The sequence below is a fragment of the Macaca fascicularis genome, chromosome 10 (genome assembly GCF_037993035.2).
Source record: "Macaca fascicularis isolate 582-1 chromosome 10, T2T-MFA8v1.1".
NCBI classification, from domain to species: domain Eukaryota; kingdom Metazoa; phylum Chordata; class Mammalia; order Primates; family Cercopithecidae; genus Macaca; species Macaca fascicularis.
In genome coordinates this window covers 11,330,474-11,350,873 of record NC_088384.1, presented here as the reverse complement: position 1 = coordinate 11,350,873, position 20,400 = coordinate 11,330,474, and the positions used below count along the sequence as shown (strand labels likewise).

Genomic DNA, 20,400 nt, shown 5'->3' with positions numbered 1-20,400 from the left:
GTTATTTCTGGATTGGGAGTTACAACTGATTTTTTCATTTTCTTCCTTTATATTTCATCATTTTCCTTACTGCTTCCACAGAGGACATGGATATACACTGTTTATATAAACAGGGAAGAAATGATTATATTGGTGTTTTGGGGGTTCTTTTATTTTGAGTATGGAAAACATGAAATAGGCATAACATTCAGTTAATGGTAATTGTAAATGTGGTGGATCACACAATTATCAAATGCTATTAAACTAGTATGGTAGACCAGCCAAACCAGCTGAGCATTAGGCGCTAAAAAAAGGTCATTCTTCTTCATTTTTTTGATCTGTGGATTGCTACAAAGTCCATTGTTAACCTGGTTTGTGCACATGTTCCATCTAAATATGGACGTGGTTTTTAAAGACTATTTTCTTACAGAATTATTTTAATATGCTTCGTATTAATAAAATTTAAGATTTAAATTTTCCAAATCACGGATTTTGGTTAGCTTGGTAATTTTGTTTTTAATTTGTATGCTTTTTTGAGTTAAACAGTATAGTTGAAGCAAAGATCACCAGACTCAGGTAATTGTAAAAGCCTCTGGTACAACAGTAGAGCTTTAGTGATAGCCACAGAAACCTGCATTAGCACATACTCAGGTGCCTTTTTTCTCCCGTTTATTTTTTAGAGACGGGGTCTTGCTTATGTTGCCCAGGTTGGTCTCGAACTCCTAGCCTCAGCCTCTTAAAATGCTAGGATTACAGGTGTGAATCACTGTACCTGGCCTATATACGTTTCTTAAAGACCAAATCTGTATGATTGCCCCTGAATACATCACTGTGCAAAAATAGCTCTATTGGAGCCAAGAAAATGAGCGCTTGTGATGCCCAGGTTCCATATTAAGTTAGACAAGGCATTTTTTGATCAACTACTGTGGACTTACCTATATTATTATCCATTCCAGAGATAGTGCTTTGTGTGGCTGTAGGGTCACTTGATAATGAAAAGCCTAAAACCTATGGCGGAAGAGGGTGGAAATTGTCTACTGGGAAGACGGAAGTAGGAATTGATTTTACAGAAGCTTAAAAAGCAAATTCTTTTCAATATTTGTTATTAAAGGAGAGGTTGAAATTTAAAACAACCGTCAGGAAGTAATTTTGTATTTGCCAGAAAATGGATTCTGGCAGGGTCTTTAGCTCCCAGTAACCCCACCATCCAAGGACCAGTTGTGAATAATTGACATCTAATAACTAAGTCATTACTTTGATGATAAAGTGAGAAAGATCTTAGCAGAATATCCTTGGTGAAATAAATGTTTCCTGTTTTCTTAGGGATGATCAGGGTAGCGAAGCTACTGACTGCCACAATCCGAGCAAAGTTAGGGCTGAGCCATGTCACTTTCGAGTGGCAGTTGGTAAGAAAGGAGCAGCAGAGATGTTAGAGTTTCCGGAGTTAAAGGTCTTCTCGTGTTTAAACAATCTTTTGGGAGACATAAAATTCATGATGGATCTTTGATTTACTTTTATGAGATACACAGATTTTAATTGCCATTTTGACTTTATGTTTAGAATCATTTTAATTTTCAATGCTTTTAAGTTCACTAATTTCCCTGCAGCAGTCCCTTACTCTATTTTTTAATCATTAAGCCATCACAGTATTTTTAGTGTTCTAGGTTTTAATGATGCCATTACAAAATTCTTTAAAATTACCTTAATCCCTGTGATTCCAGGGATATGATAATGGTGGTGATTTCAATTCAGGGTATACGTATTCAGTATAAGCAGTGATGCAACTGTCTTTGCTAAAGGTGTTCAATGGGATATTTTCCAGTGTGTGGAATTGGTGGGTCATGAATATTTACAGATTATATATTCATCCTACAGACTGGGGCTTTATTGAGTTCTGGGAATACGAAGAAGGAAAGATTTAAGCTGACAGTAGAAAGACAGAATGGAAAATAACTGTAGTGTGGTTTGATGATGAGTGCCCTCAAAGAGTTTTAAAGCATTTTGAGATTGGAGAGGTGGGCTCAGTTAATCTGAACGTGAAATCAGGAAGATGATTTTGGGGAAGACTTCCTTGATGAGGATGACCTCCAAGCTGGGCCTTGAAGAGGTCAAGTGAAAATGGTATCAGGCAGAGGGAACACAGTGTTGTGTTATTACCAAATACGGTTTCTTCGCTGAAGGACTTTTCTCAGCTAGAAACGAGTCAGAAAGGAAAGGCCACCATATAACCCAACTCTCTTAGTTATCTCATCGGAATAGTGTAGAAGTGCTCCAGTGAGTTGGGCCTCCAGAAAGGAGGGAGTTCAGCTTATTTTTAACTAGACCGATATGTGTTTGACTGAGAAGTTACAGGTGAGTAATGTTTATTTTGGTGTCCCTGTAATGGTTTTTACTTTCTCCCTTTCTTCCTTTTTTATCTCACTGTGTAATTGAGTCACATTTCCTTATCTATCAAAGAAAGGATTGAGCAGATCCAGGACAAGGAAGGGTGCTAGGCTCACTCTGGGACGGCAGAGAAATCACATCATAATGTTTTATAAATACAACTGATAACTATTCATAAGGCTGCATTTTTACTCAGGTGCCTTTCAAGATGGAGCTCAGATTACAGAGCTTGAGAATAAATTTGGTAAACCCAGTCGCAAAGAAGAGTACTTGAAATAAATGTTATGTTGTCTATAGCTTTCGTTCACAAAAAAGAAAGTAGGACTTCTCCTAATATTTGACAAAATTGAACCCTTTCCGTTTATAGAGTTCGTCAAACTGTACAGGCGCTCATGATTCAATTTGAGTAATTGCCCTAAGCCTTCTAAGATAAGGAACTTCTCAGTTATGAAATTCTGTTATTCCATGGAACACAGCCTGTGATTCTTCTGAGGGATCTAAAAGACCAGAACTGTTTCTTACTTGCATTTTCTTATGTTAACAAAAAGCCTTACTGCTGCTCTTCTGTTTACAGGGCGGTAGTCATGGTTTGTTTGGAAACAGCACAGCACAATCGAGAGGTCTGCACACACCAGTGCAGCCACTAAATTCTTCTCCCAGTCTCCGGGCGCAAGTGCCTCCCCAGTTTATTTCCCCCCAGGTAAGCAATTTTGTGTTCCTATGATTCAAAATTAAAGACCATTTCAGGTAGTTACCAGTTGTTAACTGATTTTTGTGGGCATAAAAAGAATAATAGTTAGTAGCATAAAATAGGAAAAAGCCATCTTTTCTTGACCTTTTGGCTAAGATCAAGTAGAGTAAAATATGAAATATCTAGCTGCCAAAGATCAAGACTTTTAGAACAAAATATCAAATCTCATTTTTTATTGCATCATGCATACCAACAAAGTTGGTATTTTTGCATGAAAAGCTTATGATTCTATTCCTTTTAGACCTCCTATTTTTCTAACTATATATTTTGAAACTGCATATAATTAAAACTACTATTAATAAGTTCTGATGTGTCAGTGTTCAGAGGCTGGTTGCCCTCAAGGATTTACCCACAGATAAAAAGAGAATTCGGCCTGGCACAGTGGCTCATGCCTGTAATCCCAGCAGTTTGGGAGGCCAAGGTGGGCAGATCACTTGAGGCCAGGAGTTTGAGATGAGCCTGGCCAACATGGCGAAACCCTGTTTCTACCAAAAAACACAAATTAGCCAGGCGTATAGAACAAAACAAAAATTAGCTGGGTATGGTGTTGCATGCCTCTAATCCCGGCTACTCGGGAGGCTGAGACAGTAGAACCGCTTGTACCTAGGAGGCAGAGGTTACGGTGGACTGAGATTACGCCACTGCACTCCAGCCTGGGTGATAGAGTGAGACTCCATTTCAAAAAAAAAGAAAAGAAAAGAAAACAAGAGAATTGCCAGATTCTGGATTATTCTGAAAATGTTGAGGAGCTGCATGCCAACATAGCAATTAGGTGCTCTAAGGGGAGTTTTAGAACTAATGACGTAGCAGAGACTCCTGGACTTAACTCTTATTCATGAGCAGCTCCGTGTAGGACATAGTCCATTGGATACCATGGGAACCAGTTAGGTCTGTCCCTTAGTAGGAGATGTGCAAAGAGATGGTGTTTTGTTTTGTGGGTAAAGGTAAGAGGTTTGTGTTAGTCTACCACACACTTTCCCCGTTCCCCTTTGTGAGAAAGCAGACGTGAGGACAGAGTAATAGCTGATAAGCTTATGCAAGGATTCAATGTGTAGCGTTAGTCCCTCCTTAGGATGTTATTTTTAATATACAAAGTTTTGAGTCCATTTCATTCTGTAAAACAAGATGGGAGCGCTTACTAGATCCAACCAGCAGGTTGTAAAGGTTCAGTTTTTGTTGTTTGTTTTTGTGTTTTTATTTATTTTTCTTTTTTGGAGATAGAGTCTCACTTTGTCACCCAGGCTGGAGTGCAGTGGTGTGGTCCATAGCTCATGGCAACCTCGAACTCTTGGGCTCGAGCAATCGTCCCTCCTCAGCCTCCAAGTAGCTACTTGGTGGAGGAGAGGTGCCAGCCTCTCCTCTTCTTTCCCTCTCTCTAAGTTCCAGTTTTCAAGCCCCAGGTACTGGTTTATCCTTTAGACAGAGCCATTTCTGACTTTCCCGGCACTCTACAACAGCAGTGTCTTCCTAAGTCTTGGAGCATACACACATTTTACAGTATCGCTTGGTATCAGGCTGACAGTCATCCATGGTTATCAAATATCTGTAGCATGTTAGGTAATGTCTTCGTTGTGCACAGATGGAGAAAATACCATCTCTCTGCAGCCTCTTGGAGTTGGTGGCAGAGGGGTGGGTTGAGGTGAGGAGGAGGTGATAGCAGAATTCCCAGCAGATAGTGTGATAAATGTATAGAAATGTTTAACAGAGTTTGGGTAATCGGCTGAGCCTTCACACTAGCAGTGTCGTTTGAGTCTTGAAGAATGAGTCAGAATTTTCTGAGCACACCAGATTAAAAGTGCCTTCTAAGCAGCAGGAGCCTCATGTGCAAGGGGCAGTAATATCTAGAAGAACATAGCATTTGGGGGAAAGGCAGTTAGTTTGAATAATTAGTTAGAGCTTGTTGAAACATACAGACACACACACACACTGTCTTAGAATAGAAAAGGAAGGCCGGGCGCGGTGGCTCAAGCCTGTAATCGCAGCACTTTGGGAGGCCGAGACAGGCAGATCATGAGGTCAGGAGATCGAGACCATCCTGGCTAACATGGTGAAACCCCGTCTCTACTAAAAAATACAAAAAACTAGCCAGGTGAGGTGGCGGGCGCCTGTAGTCCCAGCTACTCGGGAGGCTGAGGCAGGAGAATGGCGTGAACCTGGGAGGTGGAGCTTGCAGTGAGCTGAGATCGCGCCACTGCACTCCAGCCTGGGCAACAGAGCGAGACTCCATCTCAAAAAAAAAAAAAAAAAAGAATAGAAAAGAAAGGAACTAGACAAGAAGTATGGGACCAAATTTGGAAAAGGTGTTTGCTTTGCTTAGGATTTGGGACTTGGCCCTATAGGCCAATCCTTTTCAACATGGTTTACAACCATTATTTGGGCTGCTACTTAAAGACACAGTTCCCAGGTCTCCAATCTTCTGTGGCAGGTGGCTTTGGGGCTTAGTCACCACCATGTTATCTTTATGTGCACTTAAAGTTTGGCCACTGCTATAGACAATATACTATTAAAGATTTTTCAGCTGAGTAGTGATGTAGAAAAATTTAAGGTTTAGAAGATGCTGGGTGCAGCGGCTCACACCTACACTCCCAGCCCTTTGGGAGGCTGAGGCAGGCAGATCGCTTGAGCCCAGAAGTTTGAGACCAGCCTGAACCACATAGTAAGACCCCATCTCTACAAATTATTTTATTTTATTTTATTTTTTTGAGGCAGATTCTCTGTCACCCAAGCTAGAGTGCAGTGATGCAGTCTCAGCTCACTACAACCTCCACCTCCTGGATTCAAGCGATTCTTGTGCCTCAGCCTCCTGAGTAGCTGGGGTTACAAGCGTGCACCATCACGCCTGGTTAATTTTTGTATTTTTAGTAGAAATGGAGTTTCACCATGTTGGCCAGGCTAGTCTGGAACTCTTGACCTCAAGTGATCCACCCCTTCTTGACCTCCCAAAGTTCTGGGATTACAGGCATGAGCCACCGTGCCCGGCTTACAAAAAAAATTTTTTTTAATTATCCAGGCATGGTGGTGTGCACCTTTAGTCCCAGCTACTCAGGAGACTGAGGTGGGAGGATAGATCGAGTCTGGGAGGCGAGGCTGCAGTGAACCATGATCAAGCCACTGCACTCCAGGCTGGGCAACAGAGCAAGACCGTGTCTCAAAAAAAAAAAAAAAAAAGAGAGAGAAAAAAAGAGAAAGAAAGGGAGGGAGGGAACACTGACAGTAATATAGAGGACATGTTTGAATGGCAGGAGTACTAGAGCAAAAGAGAGCAGTTGCAGGGCTAGTACAGGAGTCCAGGTAAGGCAGCGACAGTGGGAATTAACCCTCTTGTAGGAGTTGCCTCTGATCTTTTTGTTGCATAATATGATGATCTGTTCTCCAGTCTCTTCTTACTCGGTGTATCAGCAGCATTTGACAGTTTCCCTCCTTCCTGAAGCACTTCCTGCGTTTGGCTTTTGGACACCTACTACACTGGTTCTCCATCTGCCTCTCCTTCTCCATCTCCTTTACAAGTTCCTCCTCAAGTTCCCAATACTTACTCAGCAGAATGCCCCAGATCTCAACCTTCGAACCTCTCCCCACCATCTGTAGTCACTGCCAGGTGATCTTACCCAGTGGAATGACTTTAAGCATTGAATTCCAAAATCGTATCTTCAGCCCACATCGAAGACTGTTGCTATGTAGCATTCATGGTGATCATAATGATGTTTCATCAGTTAGATTTACCTTGATTTATTTAATGTTCCCTTCCCCCCACTGTTGAGTATTAAATTGTTTTTAATTTTTCCCTGTTACAAATAGTACTGCAAAGAAATCCTTATACATAAACCTTTGCCCACATTTTTTCTAAATTGAGTTGCCCAAAATGAAATTTCTGGGTCAAAGCACATGAATAGTTTAAAAGATTTTGATAAATATCAGATTTTATATTCATTTTGACCACATTATAGGGGCAATCAGTAGTTAATGTAAACATAAAAGATACTGAGGCCCGGCATGAGGGCTCATGCCTTAATCCCAGCACTTTGGGAGGCCGAGGCAGTTGGATCACCCGAGGTCAGGAGTTCGGGACCAGCCTGGCCAACATGGTGAAACCCCATCTCTACTAAAAATATAAAAATTATCCAGGCATGGTGGTGCACACCTGTCTGTCATCCCAGCTACTCAGGAGGCTGAGGCAAGAGAATCGCTTGAACCCAGGACGTAGAGGTTGCAGTGAGCCGAGATTGTGCCACTGCACTCCAGCCTGGGTGACAGAGTGAGACTCTGTCTCAAAAAAAAAAAAAAAAAAAGGAAGACACTGAAACTTATCTCTAGGATTTGTTACAAATGTCCCAGGCCTTGGGTTTCTACCATGCCTTTTTCCTCCTGTAACTCAAATACAGTATTGAGAAAGTAACATATTCCAGCAGGCTTTTGTCCTGACTTTAAATTGCTGTCATTTTGCACCTGCAATGCTTTGTTAAATGCCATATTGATTGCACCAAGATCTTCACTTTCTCCAATCCAGCTGGAGATTGAAGGGCTTTTAACCCAGAATAATTAACTCCCTGAAATGGAGAATGTGCAGACCTGCACCACCGAGATTCCTCTGCAGCCCAGGTGTGAACAGCTGTTTGCCTTGAGCCTAGTGGCGCTTCTCCCTGGTCCTTCTGTATTCTTTGGAGAGGGACAGTACATTTGCAATCCTAAGAAAGTTCAGCAAGGCTGGGATAGGCATTTCTCAAAAATTAAACTTTTATTGTCTCTCACATTGTCAGTTTATGAAACATATGAACTGGTGGCTTCTAAAGATCACTTTCCTATGCTTTTCTTTATACTCTTTCTGTGTGTGTGTCTCTGTCTTTAAACAATATGTTGTTTTCATTTTGCCACTTTAATGAAACCATATAGTATAGAGCCTCCTCCTTTTGTTGTTTTATTTTTACTTGTATTATTTCAAATATATTCCTATGTGGATTTGGGCAGCTATGGTTCATATGGTATTCCATTATATGACTGTACCTTAATTTACCTATTCTACTACCAAGTCTACTGTTCATAGACATTTGGATTGTTACTAGATTTTTGTTGTTATGAGCAGTGCTGCTGTAATATTCTTTTTTTAGAGTCTCCCTCTATTGCCTAGGCTGGAATGCAGTGGTGTGATTGCGGCTCACTGCAGTCTCTGCCCCCGGGTTCAAGCAATTCTCCTGCCTCAGCCTCCTGAGTAGCTGGAACTACAGCTGCCCACCACCATGCCTGGCTACTTTTTGTATTTTTAGTAGAGATGGGATTTCACCATGTTGGCCAGTCTGGTCTCGAATTCCTGGCCTCACGTTATCTGCCCGCCTTGGCCTCCCAAAATGCTGGGGTTACAGGCATGAGCCACCACGCCTGGCCTGCTATAATAGTCTCATATTTGTCTCCCAGGATGAATTTCTCAATGGTACTGCTGGGTCACGGGCAGGTTTTACTTTGGTGGTTTCTTTAGCTAATTTTGAGTAGTAGAAATGCTTGATGGGGGGGTGGGGACGGGGTGGTGGTGGGGAATAATGGGTTCTTGCCCTGTTACTGTCTCTCCCACGCTTGCTCCTTGTCTGCCCTACCCCTAGGAGTGTAATAAGCTTCACAGCGGCAGGGTCTGGGCCTGCTGTGTTCACTACTGGAGCCTGAGCATCAATAGCTGTGCCGGGCATGTATTTTGAGCTCAGTTAATATACATCAAGTCGTGGGAAGATGCATATCAAGAGTGATTTCAAAAGTGGAATTGTTGGGAAAGTGCAGTTAACTTTGTGTGAGAGACTTGGGTGCTGCAGATCTCTTTATGACCAAAGTGTCTGCTCTACCTGAAAAAAAAAAAAAGTCCAGGCACAGTGGCTCACACTTGTACTCCCAGCGCTTTGAGAGACTGAGACAAGCACTTGAGCCCAGGAGTTCGAGACAAGCCTGGACAAAATGGCAAAACCCCATCTCTACAAAAAAAAAAAAAAAAAAAATAGGCCGGGCACGGTGGCTCAAGCCTGTAATCCCAGCACTTTGGGAGGCCGAGACGGGCGGATCACGAGGTCAGGAGATCGAGACCATCCTGGCTAACACGGTGAAACTCCGTCTCTACTAAAAAAAATACAAAAAACTAGCCGGGCGAGGTGGCGGGCGCCTGTAGTCCCAGCTACTTGGGAGGCTGAGGCAGGAGAATGGCATGAACCCGGGAGGCGGAGCTTGCAGTGAGCTGAGATCCGGCCACTGCACTCCAGCCTGGGCGACAGAGCCTGACTCCGTCTCAAAAAAAAAAAAAAAAATTAGCCAGGCATGGTGGTGCATGCCTGTAGTCTCAGTGGTTCAGGAGGCTAAGTTGGGAAAATCACCTGAGCCCAAGAAGTCGAGACTGCAGTGAGCCATGATCACGCCACTGCTCTCCAGTCTGGACAACAGAGTGAGACCCAGTCTCAAAAAATCAATCCATCAATCAACCTTAGCTCAGTTTTGGAGGATTTCAGTCTGAAATCACCACTGTCTGCCTCCGTCATCATCTGGTGTTCTCCCCTGTGTCTATCTTCACATGGCTTTTTCTTCTCTGTCTCAAAATTTCTCTCTTCATATGAGGACACCAGTTAATAGATTAGGGCCCACCCTGATCCAATATGACTTTGTCTTAAACTTGAGTGCATCTACAAAGACCCTATTTCCAAATGAGATCACCTTCTGAGGTTCCCAGTGGGCATGAATTTATGGGGAACACTATGTAACCAAATGCAGTTGCTAACGCAAATGAATTTAGGATTCACACTGAAGGTGGTACATATGATTTTATGGGTCATTGAGGTATAGTGGGATAAGAGGCCAGTTTGGAACATGGTTTTGTTAGGACAGAATATATCTATACTCACCCTCCTTTCCCCCAGACTCAAATTATACTGAGTTCAAAATTAGTATATCAGAGACAGTAAGTTAAGTCACACTGGTGACATTTTGTGTGAATTCAAAGCAGAGATGAAGAGGAGTTGTTATTTGGGGGAAATTGTGGAGGACGTGTTCCTTATGCTCGCCCTAAAACCGGTGCAGAGGCAGCATGCCCTGTAGTGGTGTGCTTACTTGGTGCTCACGTCTGCTTGGAGTACAGCTGTTAAAATAGAAAGTCAAACAGATTTTTAAATTGGTTGGTAACACTCAACATCTCTTAGAGGATAGAGAGGAAGCAGCTGGGAGAACTATTACTGAAATTAGAGTACTTTCCAAAATGACAGAATTGATGGGTAGAGTGAAAGTGACAGATCTTGAGAGAAAATGAGCTGGTGAGCCAAGTACAGGAAACCTAAACTTGGTCAAATGTTCATAGACTAAAAGAGTGTCAAAGAAAAGATAGGCCAGGCGCAGTGGCTCACGCCTGTAATCCCAGCACTTTCGGAGTCCGAGGTGGGTGGATCACTTGAGGTTAGGAGTTCAAGACCAGCCTGGCCAACATGGTGAAACCCTGCCTATATTAAAAATACAAAAACGCCAGGTGTGGTGGCGGGCACCCGTAATCCCAGTTACACAGGAGGCGAAGGCAGGAGAATTGCTTGAGCCTGGAAGGTGGTGATTGCAGTGAGCCGAGATCATGCCATTGCACTCCAGCCTGGGAGACAGAGCGAGACTCCATTTCCAAAAAAAAAAGAAAAGATAGGCCTGTGTTCTTGAGAATGTAACAGAGATGGTGGCTCAAAAGTATTAGGAAACTGAGGAGTTTACCTCTGACCGCGATGCCAAAGAATGATAAAATGAGAAGATGCAATGGGGATGGGGAAGCTTTCTGATTAACTTAGTTTATAGTGGGACATTTTCAGAAGATGGATAGTAAGGGTAAAAGCAAGTGTGAGTTAAACGCAGAGTAAACTGAGACCTGCAAAAAAAGTAGGTAGATTAAAAGAACCTTTTAGCATTTGGTTTGGTGCAGTTTGGTGACTAGGAAAGGAGTCATTGCCTTGGACTAGTTGTATAATGCCCAGGGATTACAAAGTGGAGATAAAATTTTTGTTGCTTTTGTCTTTTCTATTAAGAAGAAGGGTGTTCAAACCAAATGACAGATCCTAGAGCAGAGTAGGAATTTGTGAAGAGAATCCCCGTCTGTGATTTTTGAGGAATGCTGGGAGTCTTCAAGGGGAGTTTAACACCCATCTTTCCTGCCCACATTCTGAATGTTTAAGGCAAAAGAGGAAAACATATTGGGGCCACAGTACCCCCTTTACTACCAATAGAGCAGATACCGGCAAACGTGTGCACTTCCTAATACCGAATTCCAGCCTTAACCCAGAGTCACTGGAATGGGGCGGTCCTCTCTCCAGGCTTGCTTCCAAGGAGGGAAAAGAGGCCTAAAGTGCTCTGATAAAATAAAGGTGGATGTCTTCTGTGTGGAGCCTCAGATCAGAAATGGGAAAGAAGCACCCCTCCACTATAAAAAGGTGAGGAGAATGGTGAATTTTTTTTCTTTCTTTATTTTTTTTCTTTTTTTATTTTTTTTCTTTTTTTTTTTTGAGACGGAGTCTTGCTGTGTCGCCCAGGCTGGAGTGCAGTGGTGTGATCTCGGCTCACTGCAAGCTCCGCCTCCCGGGTTCACGCCATTCTCCTGCCTCAGCCTCCCGAGTAGCTGGGACTACAGGCGCCCGCCACTGCGCCCGGCTAATTTTTTCTATTTTTAGTAGAGACGGGGTTTCACCATGGTCTCGATCTCCTGACCTTGTGATCCGCCCGCCTTGGCCTCCCAAAGGGCTGGGATTACAGGCGTGAGCCACCGCGCCCGGCCTCCTTTTTTTTTTTTTGAGACGGAGTCTCCCTCTGTCGCCCAGGCTGGAGTGCGGTGGCGCGATCTCGGCTCACTGCAAGCTCTGCCTCCCGGGTTCAAGCGATTCTCCTGCCTCAGCCTCCCGAGTAGCTGGGACTACAGGCACCTGCCACCACGCATGGCTAATTTTTTTTTGTATTTGTAGTAGAGACAGGGTTTCACCACGTCAGCCAGGATGGTTACGATCTCCTGACCTCGTCAACTGCCCGTCTCGGCCTCCCAAGATGCTGGGATTACAGGCATGAGCCACCGCGCCCGGCCTTTTGTGTTTTTTGTTTGTTTGTTTGTTTTTTGGTGTTTCTCTCTGGCGTCCAGGCTGGAGTGCAGTGGCACGATCTTTGCTTGCTGCAACCTCTGCCACCTGGGTTCAAGCGAGTCTTGTGCCTCAGCCTCCTGAGTAGCTGGGATTACAGGCGCTTGCCACCACGCCCCGCTAATTTTTGTATTTTTAGTAGAGATAGGGTTTTGCCATGTTGGCCAAGCTGGCCTCAAACTCCTAGCCTCAAGTGATCCTCACCCAACTCGGCTTCCCAAAGTGCTTGGGATTACAGACGTCAGCCACCGTGTCCAGCCTGGGGAAATTTTTTAAATGTTTTCTGAAAGGAGAAATAAGAAAAAAGTAGCTGAAAGATCGATGAATTTGGTCCCAGTTCCAGGAGAGAATCTAGATTATCAAAAAGATTGCTTTTGAGTACATATGGCAGTAATCAATAATCATAGTTTGCTAACAAGTTTTCATGCATTCCCTTCATTGGTAAAAATGCTGGCATAGAATAATAATATAGCTGTTGTATTCTACTTTAACAGGCCGTTTGACAAGCTGTTTTGGACGAGATGGAAATATATTGGCTAAACATTAAAACAGTTGTGTAGATTAGTAACTGACGATTCTCAGGCTGATGGCTTCATATTGGAAGGAAGCTTTAGTGGCAAATGATTAGATTATCCTCAGCTTTATCAAGTTCAGCATTCCCATCCGTGATGGGATGGGGGAACACAAACTGGGAATAAGTAGAATAATAGGATCAACAAGAACTTGGTGGGGTGACTGTGAAGTTAAATATGATAGAGGTTCATTCATTTAATAGATATTTATGGAGCATCTTCTATATGCCATGCTCATAAAGATATATGTAAGGTCTTAAGCTCAAATAAAAAATCAATTTATAAAAAGCTGAAGGCCAGGTGCAGTGGCTCATGCCTGTAATCCCAGTGCTTTGGGAGGCCAAGGCGGGCGGATCACGAAGTCTGGAGTTCGAGACCTGCCTGGCCAATATGGTGAAACCCCGTCTCTACTACAAATACAAAAAATAGCTGGGTGTGGTGGCACGCTCCTGTAGTCCCAGCTACTCAGGAGGCTGAGGCAGAAGAATCACTTGAACCCAGGGGGTGGAGGCTGCAATGAGGTGAGATCACGCCACTGCACTCCAGCCTGGGTGACAGAGTGAAACTCCATCTAAAAAAATGAAATAAAACCCAGCTACATGGGTTAAATATTACATGAAGGAACAAAAGCATATTTTTAAATATTATAGATTTTAACTAACATTACGTTTAGTGTGTGAATCAGGAGTTATGATCACCAGAGAAAGTGACATCTTAGGCATTATTAGTGAAAGCACAGGTTTTAACAGAATGGTTAGGAATGGCCGGGTCTGCTTGGTGTTGAACTACTCTAGAAAATACCTTTCTGTTCTTGGCTCTTCACTGAGAAATGGAAGGAGATATAGGTGAAAGAACTGATCATATTGAATCTGAAGATGAGACGCAAGGGAACTGTAATCATTGAAGACATTTGAATAACCAGCCTGTGGAATAATGTGAACATTATAATCTCTAAGCATCTAACATGGATTAACTCATAAAATCTAATGACTGAAGTTAATATTGTTGTCATTCCAGTTGGAGATCAGGAAAGTAAGGGTCAGAAAGGCTAAATAAGTAACTTGCTCTGAGTCAGCTTAGAAATGGCAGAGCTGGGCTGGGAGCAGTGGCTCATATTTGTAATCACAGCACTTTGAGAGGATGGCTTGAGCCCAGGAGTTTGAGACCAGCCGGGAGGTCAGGGCTGCAGTGAGCCATGATCATGCCACTGCATTCCAGCCTGGGTAACAGAGTGAGACCCTGTCCCAAAAAAAATAAAAATTGGGGAGGCAGGCAGAGCTGGGATTACAAACCCAGGCAGACTGCCTCTAGAACTAAAGTCTTTTTTTTTTGAGACAGAATTTCACTCTTGTTGCCCAGGCTGGAATGCAATGGCACGATCTTGGCTCACCACAACCTCTGCCTCCCAGGTTGAGGTGATTCCCCTGCCTCAGCCTCCTGAGTAACTGGGATTACAGGCATGCGCCATCACGCCCAGCTAATTTTGTATTTTTAATAGGGACGGGGTTTCTGCATGTTGGTCAGGCTGGTCTCAAACTCTCGACCTCAGGTGATCCACCCACCTTGGCCTCCTGAAGTGCTGGGATTATAGGCACGAGCCACCACACCCGGCTCTAAAGTCTTTTTTTTTTTTTTCAAAGAGATGGGATCTTGTTGCATTGCCGAGGTGTTCTCAATCTCCTAGGCACAAACAATTCTCCCAGTCTGCTGGGATTTAACAGGCATGAGCCACTGTGCCCAGCCTGTAGGACTAAACTCTTGACCAGTGTGCTACACTACTTGGCACTCATGGGCACGTGCTTAAGTTTGTTCTCCATGGCCCCAACCAGTCCAGTGGGTTCAGTAGATGAGGGTGCAGGGAAACTCATTTCTGCTTACTTAAATCATCTTAGAGGAGCAAACCAAAGATGGGAGGGAATCCTCTGTCAGCAGAGCTTCCTGCAGCCTACTCCTGAGAACACGGAGAAGGACCCTGCCAGGCCATTGACCTTCCAGGTTCTTTTATGCTGGCTGTTTTTTTACACTGCCACTCTGTGGGTGTTAGTTATCAGAAGCCATGAGTTGAAACTCATGTCTCCTATTTACAAGTTAATACATTTGTCTTATTTGTATCACAGAAATACTGTCACATAAGTATTATTTATTAGCTTTATGCAATGTAGCATGTTTTGTTTTATGGCACATTTCCAGTAATAATTTCTCAGTTGGATAAAAAGCCATATTGTCATCAGTTTTTTTTTCTTGAAGATGTTTTCCTGAATATAAAATTTATGCTTTTTACTGTAGAAAATTGGAAAATCTAAGAAGAAAATTTTAAAACTCTTGTAATCTCACTGCTCCAAGATAATCATTGTTAACACTTCAGTGTATTTTTCCTGTTAACATATTTTTCACAGAAAAGTTTGAGAACACTTGCTTTAGATTCATCAAGAATCTTCGCACAGAAAAACCATTTTATTTTGATACATTCTGAAGGTTCCGTTTCTCTTCTTTCTTTTTTATTTTTTTGGCTAGGTTTCTGCCTCAATGCTCAAGCAGTTTCCCAACAGTGGCCTGAGTCCAGGTCTTTTCAATGTGGGGCCCCAGTTATCTCCTCAACAAATTGCCATGCTGAGCCAGCTTCCACAAATTCCCCAGTTTCAGTTGGTAAGTAGCAGATTTTCTTCCTGTGGCTGAAAAGGTCATTTGCTTTTTTTTTTTTTTTTTTTTCTCTTTAGCTTTGATTTGCTTCCCACATCTTTGCCACTTTCTATGTTCAAAGGGTGCTAGTCCACACTTCTAGGCAGACTATGGAGTGTGCTTAAGGGTTGTCACTCAACTGGAGGAAAATGTAACCAGGAGACCAGGAATTTGGTGTTACTTCCCTCCTGGATACTTTAGAATTGTGTGACCTGTATGTCAGTGCACAGACCCTTTAGGTGTCCTCAGTCAATCAGTCTCAGGAAACTTTGGTTCTCTGTCTATCCCCCTTGTTTTGTAGGCATGTCAGCTTCTCTTGCAGCAGCAGCAACAGCAGCAGTTGTTACAGAACCAGAGAAAGATTTCTCAAGCTGTACGCCAACAGCAAGAGCAGCAGGTACGTGGGTGGACAGGGTCCCTCCAGTGTTGTGTTTGAGGAGTACATCCCGGCTTAGCCTCTTATGGCAAAGAACCAGGCACAGTCTCTTCCTGGGAAGTTCGGGGCTGTGCTTATCACGTGTCCATCTCTCTTGGCTCACAGCTGGCTCGAATGGTGAGTGCACTGCAGCAGCAGCAGCAGCAGAGGCAGCCGGGCATGAAGCACTCGCCCTCTCATCCTGCTGCTGGACCCAAGCCGCATCTGGACAACATGGTACCCAATGCATTGAATGTGGGGCTCCCAGACCTTCAAACCAAAGGGCCAATACCTGGATATGGTTCTGGTAAGTTGTTAGTAGAGAAAATTACCTTTTTAGAAATCTACCCCTCCAGGCCTGTGATAGGGGTTGCGCCTGCATTACCCTCCGTTTTTATGTCAGCTGTACAAGGTAGCTAAATATTCTTACCCCTGGTTTACACATGAGCCATCTGAGGCTTCTTGAGTTTCAGTGGGTTTCCAAAGCTCACCACATGGTTACTAAATAGCCGAGACAGGCCTCTAACTTCTCTGGCTTCAAAGCAGTCTTTCAATATATGTGTGTGAATGGCAAACTGCTCTCCTACCGCCAGGAATTTTTAAAACCCTGTTTAAACGCTTGTGCATGCTGTGAGTGGTACACATGGCTGAGGTTATGATCTGTTAAAATATGTACTAGTTTGAAATGTTTTAGTATACTCATATTAATACAATTGCCTTCTATCAAAAAATGAACTAAAATTATAATGCAGATTGATACGAATTCATCTGGTGTTAGTATTTCATCTGATTTAAATAGAACAAGTAAGGTTATGCCTTTAACATTCTTCAAGACTTTTTTGGCAGGCAAATCATAGCTCTTTCAGAACTGGAAAACATGCTGTAAGCAGAATCTAATTGGTGAGGAAACAGTGATTTCAAAATAAAATTTAAAAATGGAAAAGATACCACACACCATCATAGTTTCGTCTCAAACTGACAACATTTAGAATTTATCTTGTAAAGAAGATACTGTTCTATGCACACTCAAAAAACAAGAGTTGGGCCGGGTGCGGTGACTCACACCTGTAATCCCAGCAGTTTGGGAGGCTGAGGCACGCAGATCACGAGGTCAGGAGTTCAGGACCAGCCTGGCCAACATAGTGAAACCCCATCCCTACTAAAAATACAAAAATTGCCGGGCGCAGTGGCTCATGCCTGTAATCCCAGCACTTTGGGAGGCCGAGGCGGGCGGATCACGAGGTCAGGAGATCGAGTCCATCCTGGCTAATACGGTGAAACCTCGTCTCTACTAAAAATACAAGAAGAAATTAGCTGGGCGTGGTGGCGGGCGCCTGTAGTCCCAGCTGCTCAGGAGGCTGAGGCAGGAGAATGGTGTAAACCCGGGAGGCGGAGCTTGCAGTGAGCTGAGATCGCGCCACTGCACTCCAGCCTGGGCGACAGAGCGAGACTCTGTCTGAAAAAAAAAAAAAAAAATACAAAAATTAGCCGGGCGTGGTGGCACACACCTGTAATCCCAGCTACTGGGGAGGCTGAGGCAGGAGAATCATTTGAACCAGGGAGGCGGAGGTTGTAGTGAGCTCAGATTGCGCCACTGCACTCCCGCATGGGCGACAGAGTGAGACCTCATCTCAAAAAAAAAAAAAAAGACTTGGGAAGACATGAAATTGCTGGTTCTAGGTGACAGTGTGACCCTGGACAAATGACAGCGGCTGACTATGCGCCAACCCCGTGATCCTCCTACTGCACATGCAGGGGGTGAGCAAAGACTTCAAGGTGTTCTTGATCTGGGTATTTTAACGGAATTACTTTGTAGATCCTCAGCTTCCACCAACTGTTTTCATTCTTAAAGATGATCTGCCTGATAACTGACTTAAATTCTAAATAACTTTTCTTGCACTTGATACAGAAGAAGGTCAGCTCTGTGCTCATCTGGGCTGAAGAACACCAGGGTACCAAACATGGGGGAGCCTCTCTTAATTACTAACAAAGGTGTCCTACGCTGGATTTCCTTCTTTTTTTTTTGAGGCAGAGTCTCACTCTGTTGCCCAACCTCTACCTCCCGCAACCTCCACCTCCCTGGTTCAAGCGATTCTCCTGCCTCAGCCTCTTGAGTAGATGGGATCACAGGCACACGCCACCACTCCCAGCTAATTTTTGTATAGTAGAGTTGGAGTTTCACCATGTTGGTCAGGCTAGTCTTGAACTCCTGACCTCAGGTGATCCACCTGCCGTGGCCTCCCAAAGTGCTGGAATTACAGGCGTGAGCCACTGCACCCGGCCGATTCTTATTTCAAACGGCTAAAGGATCAGAGTTAAGCATACACATATATACACATTTACTGAAGAAATTTTATGATTTTTGTCATACTCCTGTTTCATAAGTAACTTGTAAATTTAGCTATGCATTATATTCCATATTAAAGAGAAGTGTTGACTTATTAGCTTGTTTCTATATTTGTTAACTTCTTAAACAATAGATAAATAAATATTTTTAGGTCTCATTTTAATTGTGACCTGACCATTTATAATCTGCCTTATAAGATAGATATGTTTTGTCATTTATTTCACTTACAATTTTCCTGACTGGGCATGGTGGCTCACACCTGTAATCCCAGCACTTTAGGAGGCTGAGGAGGGCAGATCACTTAAGGTCAGAAGTTCAAGACCAGCCTCCAACGTGGTGAAACCCCGTTTCTGCTAAAAATACAAAATGTTAACCGGACGTGGTGGCAGGCGCCTGTAATCCCAGTTACTCGGGTGGCTGAGGCAGGAAAATAGCTTGAACCCAGGCAGCAGAGGTTGCGGTGAGCTGAGATCATGCCACTGCACTCCAGCCTGGCAACAGAGTAAGACTCCATCTCAAAAATAAAAAATTTTTTCCTTAGTTAGCATGATTACATTTATTTGAATTGAAGAATACATTTTAGGACTGAAAGTTAGATTTGGCTGCCTGTTTTGAATAGATTATTTGATGAAAATATATTTAAAGCATATATAGAAATTAAAATTTTTTTTCTAATAAAATGCCAAAGATGTAATGAAATGAACAGTATTTCAGTTTTCCTGATGCTAAGTGTGTTGAACTAAAAAGGATACCTCTGGGTGAACGAATAGCAAGAATAATTGAAAGTTTCTTAATATGTCTTGATAAAGCCTCTTTGTTACATTATCTCAATTTTAAGAATTTGAATGCCTAATGACTGCTTAACTAATCCTTATTGATTCTTTTGTAAAACAGATGGTTTCTAATTCTGTCCTTTTAGCAAAATTGAAAATACAACTAATTGAGGCTGAGTGCAGTGGCTCATGTCTGGTAATCCCAGCACTTTGGGAGGCCGAGGTGGAGAGTGAGAGAGGGAGAGAGAGAGAGAAAGAATACCTAGTTGCATTGTTAGGTGATAATGACCTATCTAAAAATTATATTTTAGTATCTATGTTACTGGGCTAGGGGGAAGAACATATACTTTAAAAGAAATTCGGAGAAGTAATTCATGTTATAACAAGACTCCTTCTGTTCCCATCTACTTATTTATATGAGTAAGATTTCTTAGTGCTTTATGTCAACAAAGAAATTTAAAATAAGATAGTAGAGAAAACTCTCATTATAGTAAGGAGTCTTGGTTACCGTGGATATCTGAACTCATTTAGAAACAAAGTGATTCATCTTCTTAGAATATGCATTTCTGATAAAATTTCACTTTTTATGTTTAAAATTTACCAAAATTTATAATATTTATTTGGTGTATGCCTGTGAAAAGTAAAGCTGTATAAATATTGGAGATTATAAAAATGACAGAAGAGTAATAGTATCTATGCTGCAATTTGGACTTAGAACAGTTGTGTTAGGATGGCCAATTATGGGTGATTTTTAAAAAATAATTATAGTTATAGAAACTAGTTTGCTTTTTAATGTATAGTAAAAAGAGGAGAAAACAGAACTGTAAACAAAGAGTGAAGGCAAGATCAGTATAAGGACAAGTTAATTTAAGAGCATTTCCTCAAGGATGTAAGAACGGAGCCAAATGTTAGTCATGAACAGACCATGAATTAGGGTGTGTGAAGATGAGAGAGAGTAATTCTGGCAAGGACAGATGAGGCAGGCAAAGGGTTGTCCTTGCGTGAATGATAAAAGCAGGTGATAGGCAAGGGGCATGTCTTATCTCTGCTTGTACCTCAGCTCCTACTAACAAGGCCTGGCACAGAATACATTGTCCATAAATATTCATTGAACTTAACTAAATGGCTTAATTTGAGCTAAAGCTCTGTGTTTGTGGGCTGGAAATTTCAGGGAAACCACTTGGTGGACTGAGGAAATTTGGTTTTGCTATAGTGGAAAGTACAATAAAGTCAGTATTTTCTTGGGTTTAGAGGTATGATAGCTTGTAAATAGCCAAAGGTCACTAGCAAAGCACTGTCTCTTCTTTGTTAATGCAGCCACTACAGCACAGTGTCCCAGAATTCCTTCCATCAAAATCCACCAGACACACTCTATATCCTAGTGTCATGCCG

At 42.7% G+C, this 20,400-nt stretch overlaps 1 protein-coding gene across 16 annotated transcripts in view; it reads left to right on the top strand.

The window, feature by feature from the left end:
• TNRC6B (trinucleotide repeat containing adaptor 6B) overlaps positions 1–20,400 on the top strand; it is a 297,709-nt gene that overhangs the window by 244,515 nt on the left and 32,794 nt on the right. For all 16 annotated transcript variants that reach the window (XM_005567203.5, XM_015457161.4, XM_045364263.3 and 13 more), the window contains 4 exons: positions 2,939–3,064; positions 15,309–15,440; positions 15,775–15,870; positions 16,015–16,195. In XM_005567203.5, the coding sequence (XP_005567260.2) occupies positions 2,939–3,064; positions 15,309–15,440; positions 15,775–15,870; positions 16,015–16,195 (535 nt within the window). The remainder of the gene's footprint in view (positions 1–2,938; positions 3,065–15,308; positions 15,441–15,774; positions 15,871–16,014; positions 16,196–20,400) is intronic.